Source organism: Phocoena phocoena, chromosome 8, assembly GCF_963924675.1.
Source record: "Phocoena phocoena chromosome 8, mPhoPho1.1, whole genome shotgun sequence".
NCBI classification, from domain to species: Eukaryota; Metazoa; Chordata; class Mammalia; order Artiodactyla; family Phocoenidae; genus Phocoena; species Phocoena phocoena.
In genome coordinates, this window is record NC_089226.1 from 106,879,122 (window position 1) to 106,902,306 (window position 23,185).

The following is a 23,185-nucleotide window of genomic DNA, read 5'->3' on the forward strand; positions in this document are numbered from 1 at the left end:
CTGATGTACTTCTCACATCGTCTTTCTTTAAAAAAAACAAACAGACTTGTGTTGCCACGCCTATAGCTTAGGCAAAATGGAAGTAATTCTTTTGTGATGAGTGGCCTCGATCACCAAAAACAAACATTTTGTTTATTTTTCACAAAACGTGGAAGATGATGGATCGGTACTGCTGACTTGGATAAGCATTACCAACAAGTACCACTCGGGGGCGACACAACACATGGGGAAGTAGGTCTGAAAGCCCAGGACTCTTGGTAAAAATGTCATTTTCTTTTCCCTGGAAGTTCTCAGCCATGTTTTGTATTTCAGCTAAATGAGAATACTGAAAGTGATATAGTAGAGAGCACTTTTTTTTTTTTTTTTGCGGTACGCGGGCCTCTCACTGTTGTGGCCTCTCCCGTTGAGGAGCACAGGCTCCGGACGCGCAGGCTCAGTGGCCATGGCTCACGGGCCCAGCCGCTCCGCGGCACGTGGGATCCTCCCGGACCGGGGCACGAACCCGCGTCCCCTGCATCGGCAGGCGGACTCTCAACTGCTACAGCACCAGGGAAGCCCTAGAGAGAACTTTTAATGGAAAATTAATTGATAACACAATCTTATTTCAATTTTCTTTTTATTTTTTAACTTAAATGACTGTGTATATCCCACAGTCTTATGATGAGGAAGGCTCCAGAATCACGTCTAGGTCTTCTCAACATTTCATTTCTCGAATTGTTCTTTACTTTTCGTTGTGCATTGATGTGGGCTTCTCAGTTCAGAAACCAAGGCACTGTCACTATTTTATCAGCTACATTAATACAATGAAGGTATATTTACCCTTTCGTTAAATATACAGCATTTGAGTACAATATGGTTTTATGCAGATCAGGTTCAAAACACCCAAGGCACACACTTTACTTTTTTTCCTTTTTTTTTGTTTCTGTATTTATTTGAAGGCTCATATTAAAGTTTCAGAATTGCTATAAACAAAGAGTTCCAGAGTAGAAGCAATGGACAGTGACTGTTGTGATTTTAAACATAACACGGGGAAGACTGTGAAATGTAGAGACACGTTACAGGAACAATAAAGAAACAAACCACTGATACAGCGTGGATTATAAAGTGAAGTGATCAGATCTGCCGAAGTCTGAGAAACAAGCCTGGAAGCTACCCGCCTCCCCACAAAGCACGGGCAGGCCCGTATGCATGCAGCCGCTGTGGTCACTCAGCCACTGTGGAACTGTCACCTACTTGCGTGTGTACGTGGATATCTACAAATACAGAAGACATTCCAGTTCACTGGTTATTAAAATGCATCAAATAAAGTACAGATAAAAGAAAAAGTCTTCCAACGTCTGTTTTTTTCTTAACAAGACAAACGGATACATTCATCAGGAAGAAGTGGTCTGGAAGAAACCACTGGACAGTGAAGATGGGGGTGGTGGCTAGGGTCTGGGAAGAACCATTGGATGGTGGAGCAGGGGGACTTCAGGGAGGGTAAACTACAAAAGGTACGAGGCTGAGATGTTTTCAGGAACATAGAAACAGAGTGGCTGCCGTTCAAGAGGAGAATGTGCCAGAACAGAAGGAACTGTTCAGGAACTAAAGACAGTGACTTTTCACTGCTGTGAGGCAGAAGAGGTTCAGTATTGAAGTCGAAAATACGCTTCCTTCCAGCAGAAGGGATAGCCCGTGTCTTCCGGGCTCAGTTCTTGGCCAGAAGATGCATTCTCTTGCCTCGTTCACCGAAACGTTGTGGCTCTGTGTCAGCCGGTGGGGCTGCCTGGCTGGTTGTGCAGACCCCAGGGCAGGAAGACCGCCGCCGCTTGTGCCCTTGGGGGGAAGGCTTGTATCGGGCTCGCCCTCCGGGCCCCTCCGCTTCCGTCCCAAATAGACAGGAGCGCCGGCGTTCGCAGATGTCCGCCCGCCGTGACGCTTTCCCAGTTCTGAAAGAATACTCGTTTCCACCCATACACCGAGAAAGCTTTAAGGAAGTGGAACCAAGGCAGATTAGCTCACCGAAAGGAGAATCTTCACTCTTTGAGGAAAGCTGCCGTCTGGTCAGCTTCACAGAGGTCAAGTGGCTGGATTGTAAGCTTGGCAACTTTTTGTTTGATTCAGAAAGTTTTCACTGTTTTGCAATCAGAACCACAACCTTAGTGCAATAGTATATTTATTTTTTTTTTAACAGTAATTTTGGTTGCCATACAAGAGATTTAAGGATTGGGAGAAAGTGCAAATTACAGGAGCTTGTTTTTCCGTTTTGTTTTTAATAAGGTCTAAAAAGAATAAAAGCACAAAAGTAACAGAAACACAGATAATGCGAACACGTTACACAAACTGTAGTGTGAAAAGGATTAGCTTCTAAAAAAACAAACAAAAATTGTTAATGGGAAAAAAATCAATATTTGTGGCCCACACGCAGAAAGTCATTGCCAGATCACCCTGGGTAATGCTTGCTTGTTCAGTAACTCAGGAAAAAAAAAAAAATCACCGTTTTATTAACTAAAGTACCACAAATAATTCACTTTGTGATATGTAAAGTTCAGCAAATCAACAGTCACATTGAGTCAGTTTTATATTATGTGGATTTACTTAAAATGTGCACAGACACCCTGGAGAAGGTATCCTGGCAGGTATACATAATTTACATCTTGAGCAATTTTGGTTTTGTATACACAATATTACAGAAACTAGGCATGTAAATGCAATTTATTTAAATTACAGTATATAACAAAAGTGGATCTTTTTAAAACCTGGAATAGTATTAACATCTTTATATGAGCAGTTTAACATCTGTTTCACCATTAAAGAGGGGCATAGGGTAGGGCCTGGTCCTGACGTGTCCCAAGGGGGAGAACAGTGGGCGGTGATTTAAATGAGGAACTATTGCTTTCTGTAGCAAACCTGGCGAATGGAGCTAGAGACTGATTCATCTTGGCAATAATGTGTTTATTTTGTCGGTCAGGGCAGGTTCTGATGGGGCCTGTTATTTCTCTACAGTAAGACAGTGTGAAACAACCAATGTCACCAGCTCTTTTGTCTCTCAGTCTGCTTGCTTCCGGTCAGTTGCACATGACTTGAAGTCTCTTTAAGGAAGGGAGTAGCAGCCAGCTCTCACCTCCTGGTCACCGAAGTTCAGTAACCCCAACGCCCCCAAGTTGCCGTTGGTTACCGTCTACCCGCGGCCTCCTCTACTTTCGTCCTGTCTGTCTAGCATTTTGCCTGGCACCGAGCAGAGAGGTAATACCAACAGTAGGCAAAGGAGAGAAGAGCCACGGTGAGGTGGTGTACGTAGTGGGGTTTGCAGTATCACCAAATGGAAGACAGATAATGGCCAAACCACCATTTTACATTTTCTGAACTATCGGGCAGCCTCAGCAGGCCACCTGTAGTATCTTGGCTTGAAATGCCTCTAGGGTAAGATTTGTTCATCTCATGATGGAAAAATTGAAAGTACACGGAAGTAAAGCGCCTTAATACTCAATTGATTTCAAGTTGGAATGGATCATTCATATACAAAGATGGACCTGCAGAAGGTTTTGGAACAGAAGGTCCAAAACTCAGTTTCCAATTCAGGGGCACGTGGCTGGAAAGACGGGGTGTGTGGTGAGTGTGTTTGTTTTTGGAGAAACTGCTGCATTGTGAAATACAACCACTTTTGAAGAAATAACTGTCCTTCGATGACGAAGTTCTAGCAAAGATAGAAAATATAACACAGCTCTGCTGGTTCAGGTGCATCCAAATAAGGTTGATTTAAAAAGGCCATACTTTTATAATTATTCCACAGAAATAGTATTATTAAATCACAAAAGTGTTTTTTCTTTAACTTTCTAGCACTGAAGTGGCGCAAAGGCTGCCTAGTAGACCAGCCACTTGTTTTTCTTAAAATATTGTGCTTATAAACTATCTGTACAACTATTTAAACTTGCAGTAAAGAAAGAGATTTTAAATCGCTAAATTTTACGTATTCATTCTAGAGCTGTTCCAGACCTAATCAGACACTTGATTGTGAGCATAAAGAAAAAAAGGAAAAAAAAATCATATTTTTATAATTAGAGATGGGCTAGGCTAGTTCTGAAATCATAATAAAAGCCAAAAACCTGACATTCGAGTTTCTTCCATACGTGGGAGAGCATGCTGACCCCTGACTGGGTGTCCTGTGGCTCGTGTGCCGGTGGCGACCTCCCTTGGAAATTAGAGGTACTGTTACAGGGGAGGGGCTCCAGGGGAAAGAATGCAGCAGGGCCCAAGAAAGCCTTGCCAGAGGCCAGACTGGCAGCCCACGAGACCTCTCTGCTCTGCCCTTCCTTCCTTCATCTGCATCGCACCCTCACCCTGGGTTCTGTCTATGCGCCATACCTGCTGGGTTTTCGAAAAACCTGCTGTACTGTTAAGACAAGCTGGTGGGATTCCTGGACGCTCAGAGGAAAAGGGGAGAAGCCCCTAAGTACCCTCTTCCTTGGCCTCGGGGGGACAAAGGGGCTGTCTCAGCCGCGATGCTTCCCCTTGGCCGGGCTCAGAACTGGGGGTGGCCGCGGCACACGCCCACCGTGAGCCCTGTCGTCCCGCGTGTCAAAGTGGTTGCTCGCCTGCTCTGATCTTTGTAGAATTCAACACGCTTTCGATTTTAGAAAATGCCGAAAGGCAGAGAAGCCCCTTCCCCCGCTCCTGGGGAGCCGCTCCCCTCCTGCGGACACTCTGGGCACAGCAGCTGCACACCGGCTGCTTCCCACGGCCAGGTCTCCCTCCTCCTTGGAATCGTGACTTTGTGCTTTGACTAACTCCGTGTGACATCTGTTTGGCCACTTTGGAATTATGCTAACAGATTTGCAGAAAGAAAGAAAGAAAGCTAAGCAAAGCTGGGCACGATCCCATTCGGACAACCCACCACTGCCAAGAACCTCATGGCCAGAGAACCACGGGTGCATGTCGGAGGAGACAGGGTAAAGGATCCACGGGAAGAAAGTTTCTCTGCCTTCCAAAGGGGCACGGGCTACACACATCCGCGGGCGTCTCGCTGCGAGCCAAGTCCGGGAAAGAAAGGAGCACGTGGGCTTGAGTGCCCTTGAGGGGCCGCAGGCTGAGGAAGGCCTTGCGCCCGGGCCCGGGCGGAGCTGCCGGATGGCAGAGGAGGCCGCGGGAGGTATGTGTCTAGAGTGCAGTGGTGTCTGCCTGCAGGAGCAAGGGGTGCGCGTGCGGCGGTGGGCATCTCCTGGGCCTCGTGAGGTCAGGTCACCTGTGTGCAGGAGGCAAGCCGCGCATCTTTCTACCTTAGAAGCCCTCCCTCCCCTGGTCCCCTCTTTGACAGAAACAGCCCAGGGAGCCCACGCAGAGAGCCCGGGGGTGGGGTGGGGTGGGGGTGGGTGTTGAAGGCCTCTGCTCAGCCACGCCAGGGACACAGCATTTCTCTGGGTAGCAGGAGACCAGCCCGCGGAGCGGGGTTGGCGCTCACCATCCACACACTTCAGTGCAAGCCCATCTCTATTTATAACAAGGGGTCTGTAAAGGTGAAGAGCAGCCACCCTTATCTGTCCAGCAGCTGTTTCAAAGCCCTTTCGATGTTCATCCTGTGCCCGACGCGCGTCACGCCCAGATCTATGAGGTCTTCCTTCTGGAGGTTTGGCAGGTGGCTGCCGTCGATCTCGTTGTCCATGAAGGCCTCTTTATGCTCACCCAGGTTGAGGCTTTCCAGCCAGTCCGCCACGTCTGGTTTAGTCCACAGGTGGACAGGTTTAGTTGTAAAAGGCTTATTGGAGATTGGCTGTTGCAGTATGGAGGGGGATGGCGACCTGCTGCGTCCCGCTGGGTTCAAGCCAAACAGGTCCCCGGGAGGGGGCTGGCTTGGGAGGCCGAAGACATCCGAGAGGGTGGGAGAGGGAGCCGCGGCGGCAGCGGACAGGGGCGCAGGCAGGATCTCTTTGTTCAGCTCTGTGGGCGAGACCACGGGGCTGGGGGCACGTCTTGGTCCTGAGGTCCTGCTCTCATAGTCTGGGGGCCGGCTCTGCAGGGTGATGGGCTGGGAGGTCCCAGGGCGAACCGTGAAGGTGACCGTCGTGCTCCGCGTACCTGAGACGGTGCTCATGACCTCTGGGCCTCTGAAACGGCAGCAACAGAGAAAACGATCACAGGTCCGCTCACAACGTCCCGAGGAGGGGGCGGGAGACACCCAAACCACAGCAGAGCGTCCGACGGCAGGTGCGCTGGCAGTGAGCAAACGCTTTGCCATGCCGGAGGCGGGGCGGGGGGACACGAGCGGAAGGCACCAGAGCACACGGGGTGGCCACTCACCGGAGCCTGGCAGGTTGGGGGTGGGGGTGGGGGCAGGGAGACCTGGAGACGGGCCCGAACCAAGTCCTGCTCCCTGGCCGGGGCGTGTCTGTGCCACACCAGTACCGCCTGAGGAAGTGGCATCTTTTGCCTCAATTTCAGCAAGCAGAGGGGGGGCACCCTTGAGGAGAGACCCTCCCTCTTAACTGCCCGCCAGGCCTGAGGCTTTTTGGCTTAGAGGGACTTAGAAGTGCAGGGAGGGGCGCCTCGCAGGCTGGCCCTGTTTCAGGAAGGGGGAAGCCCTACGGCTCCCTGGGGCCGCTCACGGATGCCGCCGCCGCCGTGTCGGCGTGAAAGGGTCAGGGTCGGGAGGGGGGCTTTATTAGCGGGCGGGAATGAGCCGCAGCCGCGGGGCCCAGTGTGTCCGCGCTCTGGGCTGGCCTCCTGCTGCTCTTTGCTTTCTCTGCCGCGGGCGTGTGTTTGCGTGAAACTGCCAGTTGGTAACCGGGTGCCTCTCAGCCTCGCGACGCTTCCCCGCTCAGCGCTGCGTCGAGTAAGGCATCTCCGTGTGAGGGAGCAGCAGGAGGTCGGCTGGGCCCGCACCCCGACAGGGCGTTCAGCTACGGCTTCCCGGAGGGCCAGGGGCTCCAGGGCCGGGTCTGTTACACGTAGGGGGCCCCTGTTGAGAACTTCCAGGGGCCTTGGTTACTGGTTGTACTGGTGCACTGGGCACCAGCAGGTAAAGGCAGCCCCAGGCGAGACCCTGAGGATGCCTCCTCCACTGCTGCCAGGCTCGCTACTCAAAATCAAGAAACGGTCCAGGGCGTCACCCGCAGGGAGCGGGGAGCCACCCCTCCGGCCCCCAGACCTCGGTCCTGGAGAGAGAGGTGGGCCGTGCGCACGGCGGGCATTTGAGAAACCTGCAAACTCCGGTGCCCAAGTAGGGCTGAAAGACGCTCCCCAGTTCCCACTCCGGAGGGCCCGTCTCCCCTCCGTGCCTGCCCCACGGCTGTGGGCACACCTGTCTGGGGAAGGCTCATTTGAACCACTTCGGTACAACAGCTAAGCTGAGATGGTAGAGCAGCTCCACCCACAGGGGACTCGAGTTGTTTAATGAGGACCTTCAGGGGGGAGGGGTTTTTCGTGAAGCGGGTCAGTGTCTCACAGGAGCACGCAGCCCTGGCTCTAAGGTGACTTTGCGTGGCGCCGGGCCTGTGACCTGTGACCCCGACTGAGCCGACCGGGGCAGGACGGTTGGGAGGTGACCTTGTTCATCGGCTTTGTGCAGCAGGGGCAGGTCAGTCCCCCAGAGTGACAGCAACTGCTTTCAACCCAGGCGGCCTTTAGCAGGGGCCTCTCTGAGCCGGAGGGCGGGTGTCAGCACCACCCTCCTGTGGGAACACCCCAGCGATTCCCAGGTAGTTGGGATGTTCTTTCAAAAGGAAGGCTCTGCGGGCAGCCGTGTGTGTCGTCAGAAGCAAACAGATGGGTGGGCAGTGAGAACGAGGGACAGGAGAACACACCAGAGAGAAGAGGTTTCTGCACGCAGCACTTACTTCTGTTCAGCACGACCCTCTTCTGTTACCACCCATCGTGGGAGCAAATGGAAACGACAAAATGGAATGGGTTGAGACAACGCTGCAAAATTAATTACAGTTAAAAAAAAGAAGTTTTCGATGGATGAAATTAAAGCAATGGCACAGATGCTGGCCGAGAGTCTACCCGCGCTGCTCCTTTTCTGGCCACGGAGCAGCGTGGGCAGCGCACAGAGCTGCCCGGAAGAGAACGTCAAGAGGGGCCTCGCTTTCGTGTGTAGGATGGGAAACTCACACCTGTGCCTTCCTTGGCTGGGGGTGATGCGAACATGGAGAGAAACATCCAGGAAAACGTTAAGAAGGAGAACGACGTCAGCCTCTGCTCGGAGTCCCCTGAGAGCCAGCTCGTTGCTGACACCCAGACTCGGCTTCCCGGGCTGCCTTTGTCTTCTGCAGCTTAGGAAGGACAAATCGGCGTTCCTGGCTGGGGGCGGCCGTGCTTTGCGTCAAGTCTACACCGAGAGGGGAGAGCCCGGCAGCTAATAAAGGGGGTCGTCAGATCTGGCCCCACGCTCGGGGCCACCCACGGCCCTGCGGAACGTCGCCGTGGAGAAGAACCAGCGCGTTTGAGGAGCTGAGCGGAGGCCTGCGCGGGGCCGGTCCACCCTGCCCTCCTCAGCGGCTTGATCGACTCTCAGTTAATCAGGCGGATATCATTCACTGGATCTCCTGGTTGCGGAGATCATTATGTTGCTAAGCGACCACTGGGTTCCCGGGTGGAACACACAGGAATCTGTTGCCCTGATTTAGAACACAGACGCATACACACGCACACACACGCCCTCTCTTGGACTGTGACTCTCTATCCTGCCTCTTCAATCCAATCCCTACGGGAACATGAGGATTAAAACAAAAATGGAGGGTTAACTGACCCCCAGAGATGCACCGTTATTTTATCGGTCAGCCCGAGTTGACCGGGGTCGGGGAAGTGAGGACTCAAGTCGCCTTTCCATTGTGTTTACAAGTGCAGTTGGGCCGTCGAGCGGTGGCTGGCTGTGGGCCGGAGGCGCTCAGGGGGCCGGCGCTGGGGTTCTGGACCCTTCCCGCCCGGGCCTCCCTCCAGCGCGCCGGCCGGACCTCTGCCTTCCAGTGACTGTAGGGTCTTCGTGAGGAGCCCCTGTCTTGCGAATAAGATAGCACTTATTTCCAGACCGCTCTCTTCTTGGTTTCTATCTATCTTTATAGCACCTCCAAAGGTCGGTCGTTCCAAAGACAGGGAGAGCGGCCGAGGCGTTAACAGATCTGCACAAGGCCTGAGCCTGGCCCTGCTTCCCGGCTCTGAGCACCGCGAGCCCCTGTGTGTCTGCAGTCCTGGGCCTGGCCTGCAGGGACGGCGATGGATGTGGGAAGCTGGTTTCCCGGGTCAGGAAGTGACGAGACTCGGCCAAGCAGATGGGGCTGGAACTGGGCGGGGGCAGGGGGCTGCGTCGGCTTCAGCAGCCCTTTCGACACATCGGAGCAGGTGGGCAGGCACCCAGTCCTCAGCGGGAGGCATCCATCCCCTGATACACTTCGGCTGAGTGGTCCTGGCGTCCAGACTGGGAAATGAGAGCGTGAGAAACAGACTTGAAGGATAAAATGCCGCAGCCTGACCAGAAGAGCCCCTTCACGAGCCCGCGTACGGGGAGACACGCAACAGCGAGCTTCACGACCACCCTCCCTAGTGTCCACCGCCTTATCCACGATTTCAGTCACTGACACTGCCTGGACGTTTCGGTTGCTGCCATGAAATGGTAAAGCCTCCGTGACGGCGCTGCCGTGATGAAAGTGTCATTAAGCAGCTTCTATTATCGAGTCTATCGAGTCAGTTTTGGAAAGTCTTCGCTCTGGGACCGGCTGGGCAGAGGTCATTTTTTAACAACCCAGATAGATTTATTTTAAAACCGAGAGGCTCTCAGGATAATACTGTGGAGAGCCAGTGAGGAGCTGGTGCCACTAGCCAGGCCAGGGCAGCCGGAGGCCGGAGGGCATCACCTGAGAAGCGGCCAGCGCTCCCCTGAACCCCCAGGGGACCTGGAGCGCCGTCGCTGCCTCCGGGAAGCGAAGGCCAGTCTGGATGAACCGAAAAGAGCGAGGCGATCGGAGGGGCTCCTGGGGGCTTGAGCCGATGCCGTGCGCCCTGGACGGAGGCCAGTGGGTCCCCCGCAGGCATCCACTCACTGCCCTGATACTCCTCCCAACAGCCGGAGAGTGAAAGCCAAACCCAAACTGACCTTCCGCTCCCCTGGGAGTGCTGACAAAGAACAGATGCCTGGGCTTCCTAGGTGAAGCCCCTTTGTTTTGTGTCAGACGCCGTCATCTACCCGCTGTCTCCGGAGCAGAGGCCCCCGGGACCCCACATGGGCCGGCTCGTGGGCTTCCCTGTGTCACTGTGACCCACGTGACTGCATAGCTGCTGGGTCACCTTCATGGAATGAAAGTTCACGCCAAGCCTTTGCTCAAGCCCTCGATGGCTGCCACCACTCAGACGCAACCCAGCCCTTCCCCTCGGCACGCGGGAGCCCTCTGGGACCCTTCCCCCGTCAGCGCTGCCTCTGGTCTGGCCAGTTGCTCCAGCGCGGCGAGCACTTGCCAGTGCCTGGGCTTTGTGCTTGCTGGTCCGCTGGTCCTGGTGCCCGGGATGCTCTGCTCCTGCGTTTCTGCCCAGCTGGCTCCTTTTACTACTTCAGGTGGTTCAAATGGCACTTCCTTGGGGAGGGTCACCTCCGTCCTGCCCATGGTCGCTGACTCGTGGGGACATCTTCATCCCTTTGCAGCGCCCGCACACTTCAGGCTCGTCTTGTTTACTGTTTCTCATTCCTTCCCCCTTGAGAATGTAGCCCTTCAGAGGAGGAGAGGCCTTGAATGTTTTCTTGTTCAGTGAGGAATCCTGGGGCCCGGCCCAGTGCCTGGTACACTGAGGTAACCAGTAACCCCTGGTCCAGTCGACGGTTCATGACTAAGTCTGCGCCCAGCTTCCCGGGGCCCAGGCCTCCGTGACTGTGCACCCCTTTTGTTACTGTCCTCCCTCAGGTCTGACCCTAGGCTCCTACCAAGAACCCGTCAAGAGGCCACGGGGCTGGGCTGTGGCTCGTTTGGCTTCCCGGCTCTGTGACTTCATGGAAAACACCAGGTGCTCTGCAACTAGGCGGACGCTGCTTGTGTGTCTAGGTTTCCAAAGGGCTCCGCACGGCGGGCCGCCCGCCGCAGGGCAAGGCCGTGCCCGTCGTGGGTGTTGGCCGTGCCCTGGCGCCTCTCCGGCCGTTCACGGTCATCCTCTCGAGCTCTGAGCTTTGCAGGGAAGGTCCGGGCCTGCAGGACGCCAGGCGCCGGTGCCGGGCCTCCAGCCCGTGGGGTAGCTTGGGGCGGTGCTGGGTAGGACAAGCAGCCGATCACCCCAGAGGCCTAGTTCTTAGGAGGTGTTTCCAGATCAGGCCTGGAGGGATGCCGCGAACGCTAGGCCGTAAAGAAAATGGCGTGATCGTCGTCTTTTCGACAACGTGTCTGTAATCAAGATGTCGGCAGAGCCCGCGTCGTCCCTGATTTCGGGGGACACGTGATGGCAGCAGAAACCCACGCACGGCTCAGGTTAAGTCAGATGTACCCCAGTAAGCGAGGGCCTAGTCGTTCAGTGTCCTCTCTTCCCCGACCCTGCCCAGGGTCACCGCACCTCAGAGTTCAGAAAGGACCCGAGGGCAAAAGTAACTTACCAAAGGGGCAGGTTCACCTGAGGTTTCTGCCCTCTTAGCGGACAAACGATTGTGGAGCAGCTCAAAGAACTGTCCCTTTCTTGGGCGATCAGACTTCTTTCTGTGGAAATGGGGTGTCTGCACTGCTGCCTGTCTGTCATTTCAGAGCACGGCCGGTTTTCAGTTTTCCCTAGAAAAACTCATTTCTTTTCCCTCACTAGGAATTTCCTTCATCCAGTTTCCTGCCTCATTTTGCCCAGGGCCATTCACACCTCTTAATTTGTAGATGCATTTAAAAGCAGCAGTGAGACACCCAGGCAGGTGAGCCCTGGCTGGGGGTGTCCTGGGCTTTGTCTGCTGCCTGAATGGCTGAATCCCAGGCCTCTCAACGAGGCGGAGGCCTGTCCCAGGGAGGGAGGGAGGGAGGGAGGGAGGGAGGGAGGGAGGGAGGGAGGGAGGGAGGGAGGGAGGGAGGGAGGGAGGGAGGGAGGGAGGGAGGGAGGGAGGGAGGGAGGGAGGGAGGGAGGGAGGGAGGGAGGGAGGGAGGGAGGGAGGGAGGGAGGGAGGGAGGGAGGGAGGGAGGGAGGGAGGGAGGGAGGGAGGGAGGGAGGGAGGGAGGGAGGGAGGGAGGGAGGGAGGGAGGGAGGGAGGGAGGGAGGGAGGGAGGGAGGGAGGGAGGGAGGGAGGGAGGGAGGGAGGGAGGGAGGGAGGGAGGGAGGGAGGGAGGGAGGGAGGGAGGGAGGGAGGGAGGGAGGGAGGGAGGGAGGGAGGGAGGGAGGGAGGGAGGGAGGGAGGGAGGGAGGGAGGGAGGGAGGGAGGGAGGGAGGGAGGGAGGGAGGGAGGGAGGGAGGGAGGGAGGGAGGGAGGGAGGGAGGGAGGGAGGGAGGGAGGGAGGGAGGGAGGGAGGGAGGGAGGGAGGGAGGGAGGGAGGGAGGGAGGGAGGGAGGGAGGGAGGGAGGGAGGGAGGGAGGGAGGGAGGGAGGGAGGGAGGGAGGGAGGGAGGGAGGGAGGGAGGGAGGGAGGGAGGGAGGGAGGGAGGGAGGGAGGGAGGGAGGGAGGGAGGGAGGGAGGGAGGGAGGGAGGGAGGGAGGGAGGGAGGGAGGGAGGGAGGGAGGGAGGGAGGGAGGGAGGGAGGGAGGGAGGGAGGGAGGGAGGGAGGGAGGGAGGGAGGGAGGGAGGGAGGGAGGGAGGGAGGGAGGGAGGGAGACCTGGTGCTCGGTCACCCGCTGGGGGCTCTGCTGAGGAGCTGCCCCCTTCTCACCCTGGTCGCTCCACCTCCTGGCTGCAGCTCACGTCCACTGGGCTTTGCCCGATGCGGCCGTGAGATCGGAAAAGCCAGAGTGGGCAGGCGAGCGTCCAGCTTAGTGCTGGAGTCGGTGACCGACCTTCCTCCTCGTCCTTGGGCCTCAGGCCGCCCTGTCCTGGTCCACCTCAGTGTAGCCCTTAGCAGTGAGTGGGGAAGGGGAGGGGACGCCGCCTCGGGGACGTCACCAGTGCTGGAGGCCGCCCGGAGGCCACCCTTGCAGATAAGCAGAGAAGACTTCTGGGTGCTCAGCTGGACGCGAGGGGGCTTCCGAAGGCCTGAGAGTAGCCCGTCCCGGTGAGCTCGGTTAGGTAGTGGCGCCTTTCTGCCAGGCTAATCCCTGGCTCCAGCGAGAGGGGCGGAGTCGAGCCCTGAGGCAGCTCTGGAGGTCGGAGTGCTTTCGTGCCTTGCGGCCGAGTGCCCGTGGCCGAGGGCTTCCCCTCTGACCCCCGGTCCACTCATCTGCACCGTGGGAGCAGGTTCAGGCCCTGCCTCCGGTGCCTGGCGTTCGGTGAGTGCGTAACAGAGGTCACTTAATGCTTGTACCATGACGGACTGGGCTATAAATAGTAGAAGAGACGGGAGGTGGCCGTTCCTGGCAGCTGAGCTTGGGTCGGACAGAATCGGTCTTGCAGCTGCTCTCAAGAAGTCCGACAGGATTCTGCCCGCTGACCCCTGCTCTCAGGCCCCTCCCATCCAGGGAAACCCTAGAGACACCTGCAACTCGGAGACGCCCTCTCCTGTGAGCCCCAAGGAGCTCACCCAGCCAGGAGAGGAGCTGGGGAGGCCTACAATCTGATGCCGTTCAGAGAGGCCCCTGGACTCCCGGGTGGGAGTGCTCCGGGAAGCACGGCGCCGTGCGGGCTGCCCCACTGGCCAGAGCAGCCCTAGAGTTGCATCTTCCACACTTCAGACATCGCTAGCGGTGGGAAGTGCCAGTCAGAAGACCTTGGCCTGGTCCTGGCTCTATCTTCTGCTGGCTGTGCACATGGACAAGCCACCTGGCCTCTCTGGGTCTCCATTTCCCCTTCTGAAAAATGGGTATAATTATACATGCTCTCTAGCAGCTGTTAGAAAGATTACTCACCATGTCCAAGTGTTTTGTAAAATATGAAACAGTGATAAAGCATCTTAATTGTACCTCTACATAACCTAGCAGCTAAAGACGGGTACTATTACGTGACAGAGCCAGTTTTAAACATTTCCTTGAGACTTTCAAGCACGTAATACTCGTAGGTACGTGTGTACGTACGTCCACCAGAAACGGGGAATTTGTAAGGAATCTGTTCAGCTGGAGTGCCCTTTGAACGCCACTAATGATGGGCGCCCCATTAAAAGACAGTGGTGTCGGCGTGCTTGTCTCTACCGAGGCTGGCCCATCAGCGTTCCTCGGAGGAGTAGTGGGAGCTGTGCACGTAACTCACGCCCGCACCGAAAGATAACTGGGAAAGTGGTGGCTCTCAGGACCCGACCGTAGTGCAATACTGCTGATTAATGGACTGAGATGTTTGAATCCAGCGCCTGCCCAGCAGGAGTATGAAGGACGACTTCATTAGTTGAGATGATGAAACCTGAGAGTAAACATCAGTGGGGGAACGTGAAGGGCCCTGCTGCCTGGGGACCTGAGCAGTGGTGTGTGTCTTGGGCGAAGGGAACCGAGAACCGTGAGTGATGGCTGGAGCACCGGGCTCTGGCGAGGGTCATCCACCAGCTACAGGCGGGGCGGGGCGGGGGGGAGGCTGTTACAGCGTGGCGTGCCTCGACAGAGCCCTGGGGTTGGGTTTAGGACTGGCCCCCCACGTGCGACCCCCGGTTTCTAGGCAGTGCCTTACGCTCTGACGTTGTGAGCACCCACGCGGGGAGGACCGCGTGCTTTGCTTCCACGATGTCCGCCCTGGGTCAGGATGGGCTCCGGGGTTGCATTTCACTCTGAGCTCACTAGCGGATCTGCAACCTGGCCCCTCCCCGGCCTCAGACCAGTTAGTGACGGGAGGAGGGGAAAAGAGCCCCTCACGCACATGTGACCACACACGTGATTGCACACACGCCGCTCACGCGACCCCCGGCCGGTGCACCCCTCCCCTGCAACCCCTGGGTGAGGCTCCAGAATGGCCTTTGGGGTCCTGGCCAAGACCTGGAGGACGCGGGAGGAGAGAGCAGGGCTCCTCCCTGGAGGCCACGGCGGGGATGGCCTGTGTGGCAGTGTCTCGTTACGCGTCTCTACGCGGGGCCCACGTCCTGCTGGGCCAGACGCGCTCGGCTCTGTTGCACCGGCGTCCAAGGGACGAGGAGGGGGCACGTGAGCGCACGACAGAGGCGGCCGACACAGAAGGCTGGCATTTCCCTGTCCGTGTCCGCTTCCGTTGCTCCCAAGGGCATTTCCTGGTCAGCACTGGCCGGCACAGGAAAGCCCGGCTTGGGATGGTCTGCGCCCACGCCGGCCGCGGCACTTACCTTGGAGCGAGGCTGGCAGGCTTGGATCCCGCTGGCGAGTCCAGTCCTTCCCCCGGCTTTGCCGTTTTCTCTCGGTTCATTTGCTGCAGGATTGAGTTCAACTCACTAATCACGTTTGCCTTTGGGCCGGAGAGAATCGGGCTTTTGACCTCCGAGATGTCACCCCACAGCCTGGAGGTCCTCGGCTGGATAACCTTTGTGGTCCCGGGCTGGGCCCCGCCGGGGGGCGGCGGGCGTGCCGGCAGGGGGATCACAAAGCTGTCCACGTCCTCCTCCAGCAGCGCGTCGTGGTAAAGTGCGTTGCCTTTGTGAATTATGGGCTTCATTTTTGGCTTAGGAGGTACTGGGGGTTTGTCAACCGTAAATGCTTGCCCATCTGCATAGACTGTGCAGGTGTCCACGTTCTCCCCGCCCTCGGAGGACAGGGTGGAGATGCTGGAGACCGTGGAGATGGTGCTGGTCGTCTCGAGGTGGTGGTCGCTGCTGCTCCGGCTGTCCGCCTCCTCGATCCCAGAGTCCGTGACGGCATCAAAGCTTTCGGGGGGTGGCAGGAATGAGGCAGGCAGACAGTTCGAAAGGCCAGCTGGCTTCTTACTGTCCGCAGAGTTGGTGGGCTGGCTGGAGTTCGACGAAGGGGACTGGGGGGCGTCGCTTTTCTTCTGCGTGACCAGGTCTGAGAGTGCGGGGACAGAAGCAACGCGGTCATCGGGGATATCAAAACTGTTTGCAAATTCCAGGGGAGGAGGCAGTGGCTCTGTAAAAATAAAATCCTCATCCAGATCCACGGATGCCAGAGGTGGGGGAGGGATGCGGAACGGCAAGATCACCGCCTCCTCCACGGAGCCCGCCGCCACGACGGTCCTGCCGGGCGCGGCGGCCGCGGGCTCGGGGCCAGCGGGGATCGGTAAAGCACCTTCAGTTTCGGGAACACCTTCTGGCACCTCGGACGGCGAGCGGTCCGGCTTCGTTTCTGTGTCGGCATCCTCGTCCTCTTCCTGCAGGAAGGCGTCCGGCCTGGCTGCATCCACGGTGTGTACCATCAGCAGGCCGGCCGACTTGCGCTGGGACGCATCCGCGATGTTGGTGAGCGTGCCCTTCTCGTCGCCCTTCCGCTCCTTGCCCAGGTCGGCCTCGTACTTGTTCTCCGTCTCCTGCCGCCTCAGGGGCCCCCGCGTGTTCTGCCTGGAGACCGGAGGGAAGCCTGCTTCCCCGCTGGGCCGCATTTTGGTATCGATGTAGAGAGGTTTGTTGAGGTCGGCCTTGGGGGCCTCCCCCTTGGGGCCCTGCTGGGACTCCTTCAAGGCTCGGTCCCTCGCGGAGAGCGCCAGGGCCAGTGGGGAGCTCGGGTCCAGCAGCCTCCCCGTGAGCGGGTGGACGTAATTCTCAGGGCCGGCCGCACTGCTGCTCTTGAGGGGAGCTGCAGGGCTGCTCTCGGGCCCCTTGGCTTTGGACGTGGAATTCAGTGGCCTGCCGGCCTCACCCTGAGCTCCGGCCTCGCCACCACCCACAAAGTGGTTCTCGGGCTCCCTGGTCGCCGCCCCTGGCGTGGGTGACGACAGCTGCTCGGTGCCGTCCTCCTCGCCGAACCCGCCCTCCTCGGGGAACTTGGAGGGCCGTGCCTGGGGGGCGGGCAGCCCCAGGCCCACGTCCTCGTCCCCCAGGTCCGTGGACAGGAAGGCCGGCGAGTTCCTCCTGGCCTCCAGCCGCTTCTCCCGGTCGCGGACGGCCCCGGCGATGGCGGCGGCGAAGGGGCTGCTGGCGGTCAGGCTGTCGTCGGGCCGCAGCTGGCCCGGCTGCTCGGAGGCCTGGGGCTCGATCTCCGTGCTGCTGCCCTGGCTGCTCTTGCCGCTGCTGCTGGTGGAGGGCTCCTTGACGATGATGGTCGGGATGGGGATGGAGCACGTCTTCTCGGGGCTGTCCTCCACGTTGGACTGCTTCACCAGCATGCCCTTCCGCCTGGCGGGCTTGGCGGGGACGTAGACGGCTTTGCTGGCGACCTTCCCGACCTCGGAGTACGGGTTTTCGGGCATCTGGCCCCTCTTGCCGCGGAAGGTGGCCTGGGCGGCGGCGTTGCGGCTGTAGAGGTCCTCGGAGTCCAGGGAGTAGCGGTCCAGCTCCCTCCTGTGGTACAGCCCCTTCTCCCTCAACATGGTGGCCACCGTGTCGGAGCGAGCTGCCGGGGACACCTTGGCGGCGGAGTTCTGATTGAACGCGGGCTTGATCGTCCCGTAGACTCTGGGAGTTGGGGACTTGGGGCAGTTGTAGGCGGTGGGGGAGGGTGGTGGAGGAGAGGGGGGCACCGACTGTGGCGGCGGGGGGATGTCCTCGGAGGTGTCCGGCATGGACAGGCTTCTGGTGAACTTGAGCATCGGAGGGGCCAGAAATTGCCGCTCTTCCCCCGTGAGTCCTACAATTAGAAGGCAGGTTTAGATTTAAATCACGGCAGTGACGAACACCCCACTAAGCTCCAGGACGCTGCGACAGGCTGTGTCTCCGCAGACTCACAAAGAATCGCGATGGGCACTGTTCACAATGCAGCACAAGCCACTATGCCGAGGGGTCACGTGGCCCATCCCGAGCCAGAACAAGGGAAAGGCCCCGGGAGGCACGGAGTGCGTGCTGTTGAGAGAGATGGCACCCAGAGCGACGGGCGCGAGCCGACTCCCCGGGGTTCGTGTGCGCACGTGTGAGCGTGTGTCGGGGGCAGGGGTGGCCTGCATCAGGGGCCATCCATCCCTTCAGGCTTGGCCGGGGCCCCCGGTGGGTGTTTTCGGGTTTGGGACTGAGGCTGTCGAGCTGCGTGTCAGAAACGAGGGCACAGGGAACACAGGTGGCTGCACTGGCTCATGGGACGCGGATGGTGCCGCCGTCCCGGGGGCATCAGAGCGCCGATGTCCTGCAGGTGCTGCAGGTATGCGGGGAGGCCTGGTGCCCTCGAGCAGAGCCCGGTGCGTATGGAGGCCCTAGGGTGGCGTCGCCTGCTCGACAGAAACCCGTTTTGTTGCCTGACTTCTCTGGGCCCCCAAAGGGTACTGGAGCTCCCCAGGCCCTCAGGAGGATGGCTGAGCGGCCCTGGCAGGAGAACGTGCTGCGACACGCCAAGACCTTCTAACCCAAGACCCCAACCCAAGCCGGGAGCAGGGTCCTGACCAAACGCCCGGCCGCCTGGCCCAGCGAAGCCCTCTGGGTCCTAAGACCCTCTGGGCTGGGCCGAGGGGCCCGGTGGTTTACCACGGTCCCCACTGACCATGGTCCGAGTTGGAGGACTGGACCTGTGGAGCCCGTGGGTGTTGGGTGAGAGAGGGTGCTGAGGGGCCCGCGGGGGTGACGGCCGCATCCGGGCGCGTCGGGCCCCAGAGCTCTGGTGTGTCCACTGGGTGGACTTTCAGATTCTTTCCGACAGTTCAAGATACAAAAACATCAACGGAACGCACTCCGGACACGGGAAGCGGCACACGGACACGGACGCTGACAGATGTCAAGTACGAGGGTCTCGCGTGGGGGGCATGCAGGTTTTTCAAAGAGGTAACAAAACGAATCACTCCAAATCAAAAACGCTCCTAGGACAAACCACGGTAATTTATTCCAGTGAGAGCTTCCACTCGATAAGGGTATTCCAAATTTCACACGCTCCTTGTGGGAGGGCGTTTTGGCATTGCAAAGATGGTTGCTCAGAGGCCTCATTGAGCGCGCGTACGTGGCGGCTGCCTGACAGTCACGGTCCCAAGGAGCAGTAATTTAAGAACACGCCTTATGGAGTGATTGTTACGTTCACACTGCAGATGCCAAGCTGTAAGGTTCACTGACCTGATAGAAAGATTCTGCTGTCTGACGGGAGGAAATGGACTGTTACTAAGCAGTTAGAGAGCCGGGGCAGGAGATGGCGTGAGCGCTACTCTGCAGTGGCCCCGAGCTCCTGGGGGACCTTGGGGACCGGCAGGCGCCACCTCCGCCATCCCTTATCGTTCAGTTCCTGCCAGCTGCCACCCCTTCAAGCTAGCGACAGAGGCGCCAGGCCTGAGACCGCAGTGCTGGACACACAGAGCAGCGCCGCGTCCCCCAGTGTCCGGCAGTGGCCTTAGCTTCTCTGGGAATTTACACGGTAAAGACAGTGCTGGATTACTCACAAAGGGGCTGTCTGAAGGGGTCACGTTTACCTTGCCTGGAACAGAGTCAGCAGGAACCATGCGAAGTTATTAACAAGAAGGTAGCACAGTACGTCGTGCCCGCAGAGCGCGAGAGCCCGGCCCAGCCACCCTTAGAAGTGTGTCCATCGAACTCATCCACAAAGCGCGGCGGTGGCCGTTCGCAGGGGACCTGGGCCCACCCCGTCCGGCCCACTCTAAACACGCAGGGCGGGGGCGAGGGGCTTCCTGGACGTCACCTGCCCACCTCCACCTCCCTCCTGACTGCGGCCCCTCACCCTGCTGGTATTATCACGGATACTTGGCTTGTGAGGCCGGGAGGCCACCCTGGATTCGGTATCCAGAGGGTAGGAGAGTTTCAGACGGCTCAGGCGGTCAAGGCCTCCCTGGGGGTGAGGCCGGGTGCCCGTCCTCTGGTGGGCGGGCCTGGGGCCTCTGAGGGGCACTGCTGAGGGTGCTGAGAGCCAAGGGGCACCTTTGCGGGGGTGGCCACGCTGCTTACCTATTGATTTTTGCCTTCGCATCGTACCTCGAGGGAGGCCCAGAAATGGGCCTTTCGGGCTCCCAGGAACGGTGGGCGTCATCACGGCGATCCCCTGGCGTTCGTACACGGACTGCAAACCAGAGAGCCCGGGGTGAGCTGTGTCAGACCAGTGCCACCCACGGCAGCCAGACAGGGAAGCCCTGGGCAGTGGACACCTGTCACGGGGCTTCCCCCAGCTGCTTCTGGGGAGCACCTCCGCGTCCAGCTGAGGCTGACGACGGGCCACACCAGCGTCCAGGACCCAGAAGGGGGCCCTGTCTGCCCTCAAGGTGCCGGTGAGCCCCGTTCAGCGGAGCCGCGGTCTGCCTGACATTGACTGAGAATGGCCAGGACGGATGTCCCGTAGGAAAGAGCACCTGGCGGTGGGCAGTGGGGTCCGACCTTGGCCACATCCGCCTCCGCAAAGTGGGCTGACCACAGTGGCCCAGAGTGGGGGACAAGCCGAGCGCGGTGCCCTGGGGCACGTGGGCCCCGCGGCAGGCGGGCTGCCCGTCCTTCCTCCTCCGCCTGGTCCAGGAGGAGCCTCGCGCGTCCCTCCTTCGCTTTGCAAACAGCTTCCCTGTGCAGCCCCCGCCCAAGCTGCTGCTTCCTCGACTGGAAGACAGGTTGCTGGCCGGCCTCACCTCGCGGCGTCGGAGGGCCACTCGGATCAGCCGGGTGCGAGGCCCGAAGGAAACAGGCGTGCGCATGCCCAGGCTGTTCCCGCGTGACCCAGTCTTGCCAGGCTCTGGGCGTCTGCCCGGCCCGGGGCTTGGAGGGTGTCTGAAACGAGCTGGGTACGGGGTGCCACGGGGGGGTGGGGGGCCGGGACGCAGGGCCCTGGAGGAGCCGCCCGGGCCTTCTGGAGATGAGGGGAGGCAGGGGGCATCCTGTATCGTGCACTACGCAAAACCGTCACATCGGACCGATGATACTTCTGGGCATTATTAGGAAGAGGCGCGGTGAAACAGAGTGAGTCAGTGTGAAGCGGATTCAGAGAAGATACAAAGTCAGGAAGTGATCGTGACAGGTGGTGCTCAGACCGGCAGCAGGCACAGTGCTGGGGTGGAGAGGGCCACGTCTGGAACCTGAGAGAAGCAGCCTGCCCGGACGACGGGCGGCTCTGCCAGCCCGTCGTGGCCCGTGATCTCTGCTGACCGCCCCCTGGGAATAACGGTGGCCTGAGACCTCGGAGCGGCGGGGTCCCAGGCGCGTACGTGGAGGCCCTGCTCCCCGGGGCGGTGGGGTCGGGCCTCGTCCGCCCCGGAAGGCTGCTGCTTTGCTCCGGGTGGCCTACGGGAAGGCCCTCGGGGCGAGTTACTGAGCGGGTCACGCGGTGGCCTGCCCCCCCCCCCCCACTGCGGGTCTGCACTGGAATGGGGTGCCTGCCGCGCGTACGCAGATTGGGGCTCCGGGTCTGGACGCTGGGGAGGGTGAACTGCAACCGCGAGGTCTGCCCACATCGGCCTGCCGCCCGCTCCCCCGGCCCAGCCACTCACGTTCACGTCCGAGACAGAGGGGAAGCACCGGCTGGTGGGCCGCTGCTTGATGGTGGCCACCCTGGACTCCACTGCCACGCTCTCAGCAGTTCGGGATGGCTTGGAGGCTGGGACTATCTCATCGGGTTTATCTGCAACGTGAACGTGACCGTCAGGACGGGCGTCGGTGAGCAAAGCCCCAAAACGCAATCGGGCAAGGGGCTGAGTTAGAAAAATGCCCGAGTGCCTAGTGCCTTTTCACAAAGCTGTTATGGTACACGTGGTTTGTCGCTGTGGTGTGGAGCACGCGTGCCTCTCGGCCACAAGCGCTGACACTGACAGGACCCAAGCCATACCCGCCCCCCCCCCCCCCACCGGGTGCACGTGGACAGGAGGGGAAGGAGACCCTCGCGGAGGCAACGCAGCCTCAGCCCCGGAGGCTCCGGCACTCAGACGGCATCGCTTTGCTCATACTAGCGTGGCTTATTCTTGCTGGGGCGGGGGAGCCGAGCCAATGTTTTGAACGTTTTTCTTTTTAAGAGCTCGGAGGTGTGGCTCCTTTGAAACTAAGCGCAGTTGCCAGGGTCTAAGGACCCAGCACCCGGGGCTGGAGGCGGCTGGGCAGCGTGGGTGTAGGCAGGGGTAGAGGTCGGGAGGGGAGGCAGCCCCCCCCCCCCCCCCCGCTCAGGAGCCAGTCGAGGTTTGTGCCTTGCTGTGCGGGGGAGTCCCCCCTCCCCCAAGAGCTGAACATTCTCAGTTCCTTGTGAAAAAGAAAGCCAAGGGTTAGTTATCAGTGATGCTTACAGATTAAGAAATGATTTTAAATGTTACACTTGGGGGAAAACCCGAAACTGGAGCACGTCCTGGACCCGCCCGACACCCTGGCCTCTGCCCGCAGGCCATCTGAGCGCAGGCACCGGCGTCTGATCGGGTCACAGCGCAGGACCCTGGTTTGCTGACACCAGGGGCGCCCGGGGAGGGGGCAGAAACCAGCGTGAGGCGGGCCTGGTGGGAATCTCCCACTTTGGACCCTGTGAGGTGCTGCACTCTCCCGGCCACCCCCCGAGAACATTCTGTCCACAGCTCGAGGTCTCCTCCTAGCTCACCCCACACGCTTCTGGGGTCTTGTGATGCCCCACGAAGCTCGTGCCGTCAGAAAGGCCCAGCCCTCTGGGGTCTCGGCAGCCCCAAGGCCCCCCAGGAAGAGCGCAGCCCCTGGAGAGGTCCCCACAGACCCCAACAGGCAGGCCTCCGGCTTCTCGGGGCCCCTTCCTGGTCGGTGCCCAGCCACATCCTGGAGCAGGGTGAGGGCCCCACGGTCCCAGGTCGCCTGCTCGGGGAAGGCCGAGGAGCTGAGGCACGGCAGCTCGCAGGAGGCCCTTCCCGACCCGCCAGCTGGCCTCCTCGGGGGACACTGGCAAGCACCCGCCCTCTTAGGGGGTCGGTTGGAAACACCCACGTCTCTGGCCAGCCCAGCTCCCGTTGCGGTGCCACTTAGCGCCCACCGTCGTGGCCCAGCCTCTCCTCTGACCCTCCTCCTGTTGCCAGATCCCCGGCCCCACACCCCCAGTCCCAGCGACGTGCCTCCTTCAGGAAGCCTTCCCCTCGGGTCTGGGCCAGGATTCTCTTGAGGCTGGGGTTTAACTTGTTCCTGTGCTCGTCTCCCCCCCCCCCCACCCCGCCCCCTTGGCTAGAGGACTCAGGGTCCTTGGTTGACGTCCCCAGTGAGCCCATGGTGACCTGCAGGTCCCCTTGGCCCGCTCCTGG

At 59.3% G+C, this 23,185-nt stretch overlaps 1 protein-coding gene across 2 annotated transcripts in view; it reads right to left on the reverse strand.

The window, feature by feature from the left end:
- Nucleotides 1–5,509: 5,509 nt before the first annotated feature.
- The window catches only part of SHANK2 (SH3 and multiple ankyrin repeat domains 2), a 456,320-nt gene continuing 438,644 nt past the window's right edge, over nucleotides 5,510–23,185 (reverse strand). For both annotated transcript variants that reach the window (XM_065881611.1, XM_065881612.1), the window contains 5 exons: nucleotides 21,440–21,570; nucleotides 19,920–20,031; nucleotides 19,080–19,100; nucleotides 15,273–17,679; nucleotides 5,510–6,080 (listed from right to left, as the gene is read on the reverse strand). In XM_065881611.1, the coding sequence (XP_065737683.1) occupies nucleotides 5,510–6,080; nucleotides 15,273–17,679; nucleotides 19,080–19,100; nucleotides 19,920–20,031; nucleotides 21,440–21,570 (3,242 nt within the window). The remainder of the gene's footprint in view (nucleotides 6,081–15,272; nucleotides 17,680–19,079; nucleotides 19,101–19,919; nucleotides 20,032–21,439; nucleotides 21,571–23,185) is intronic.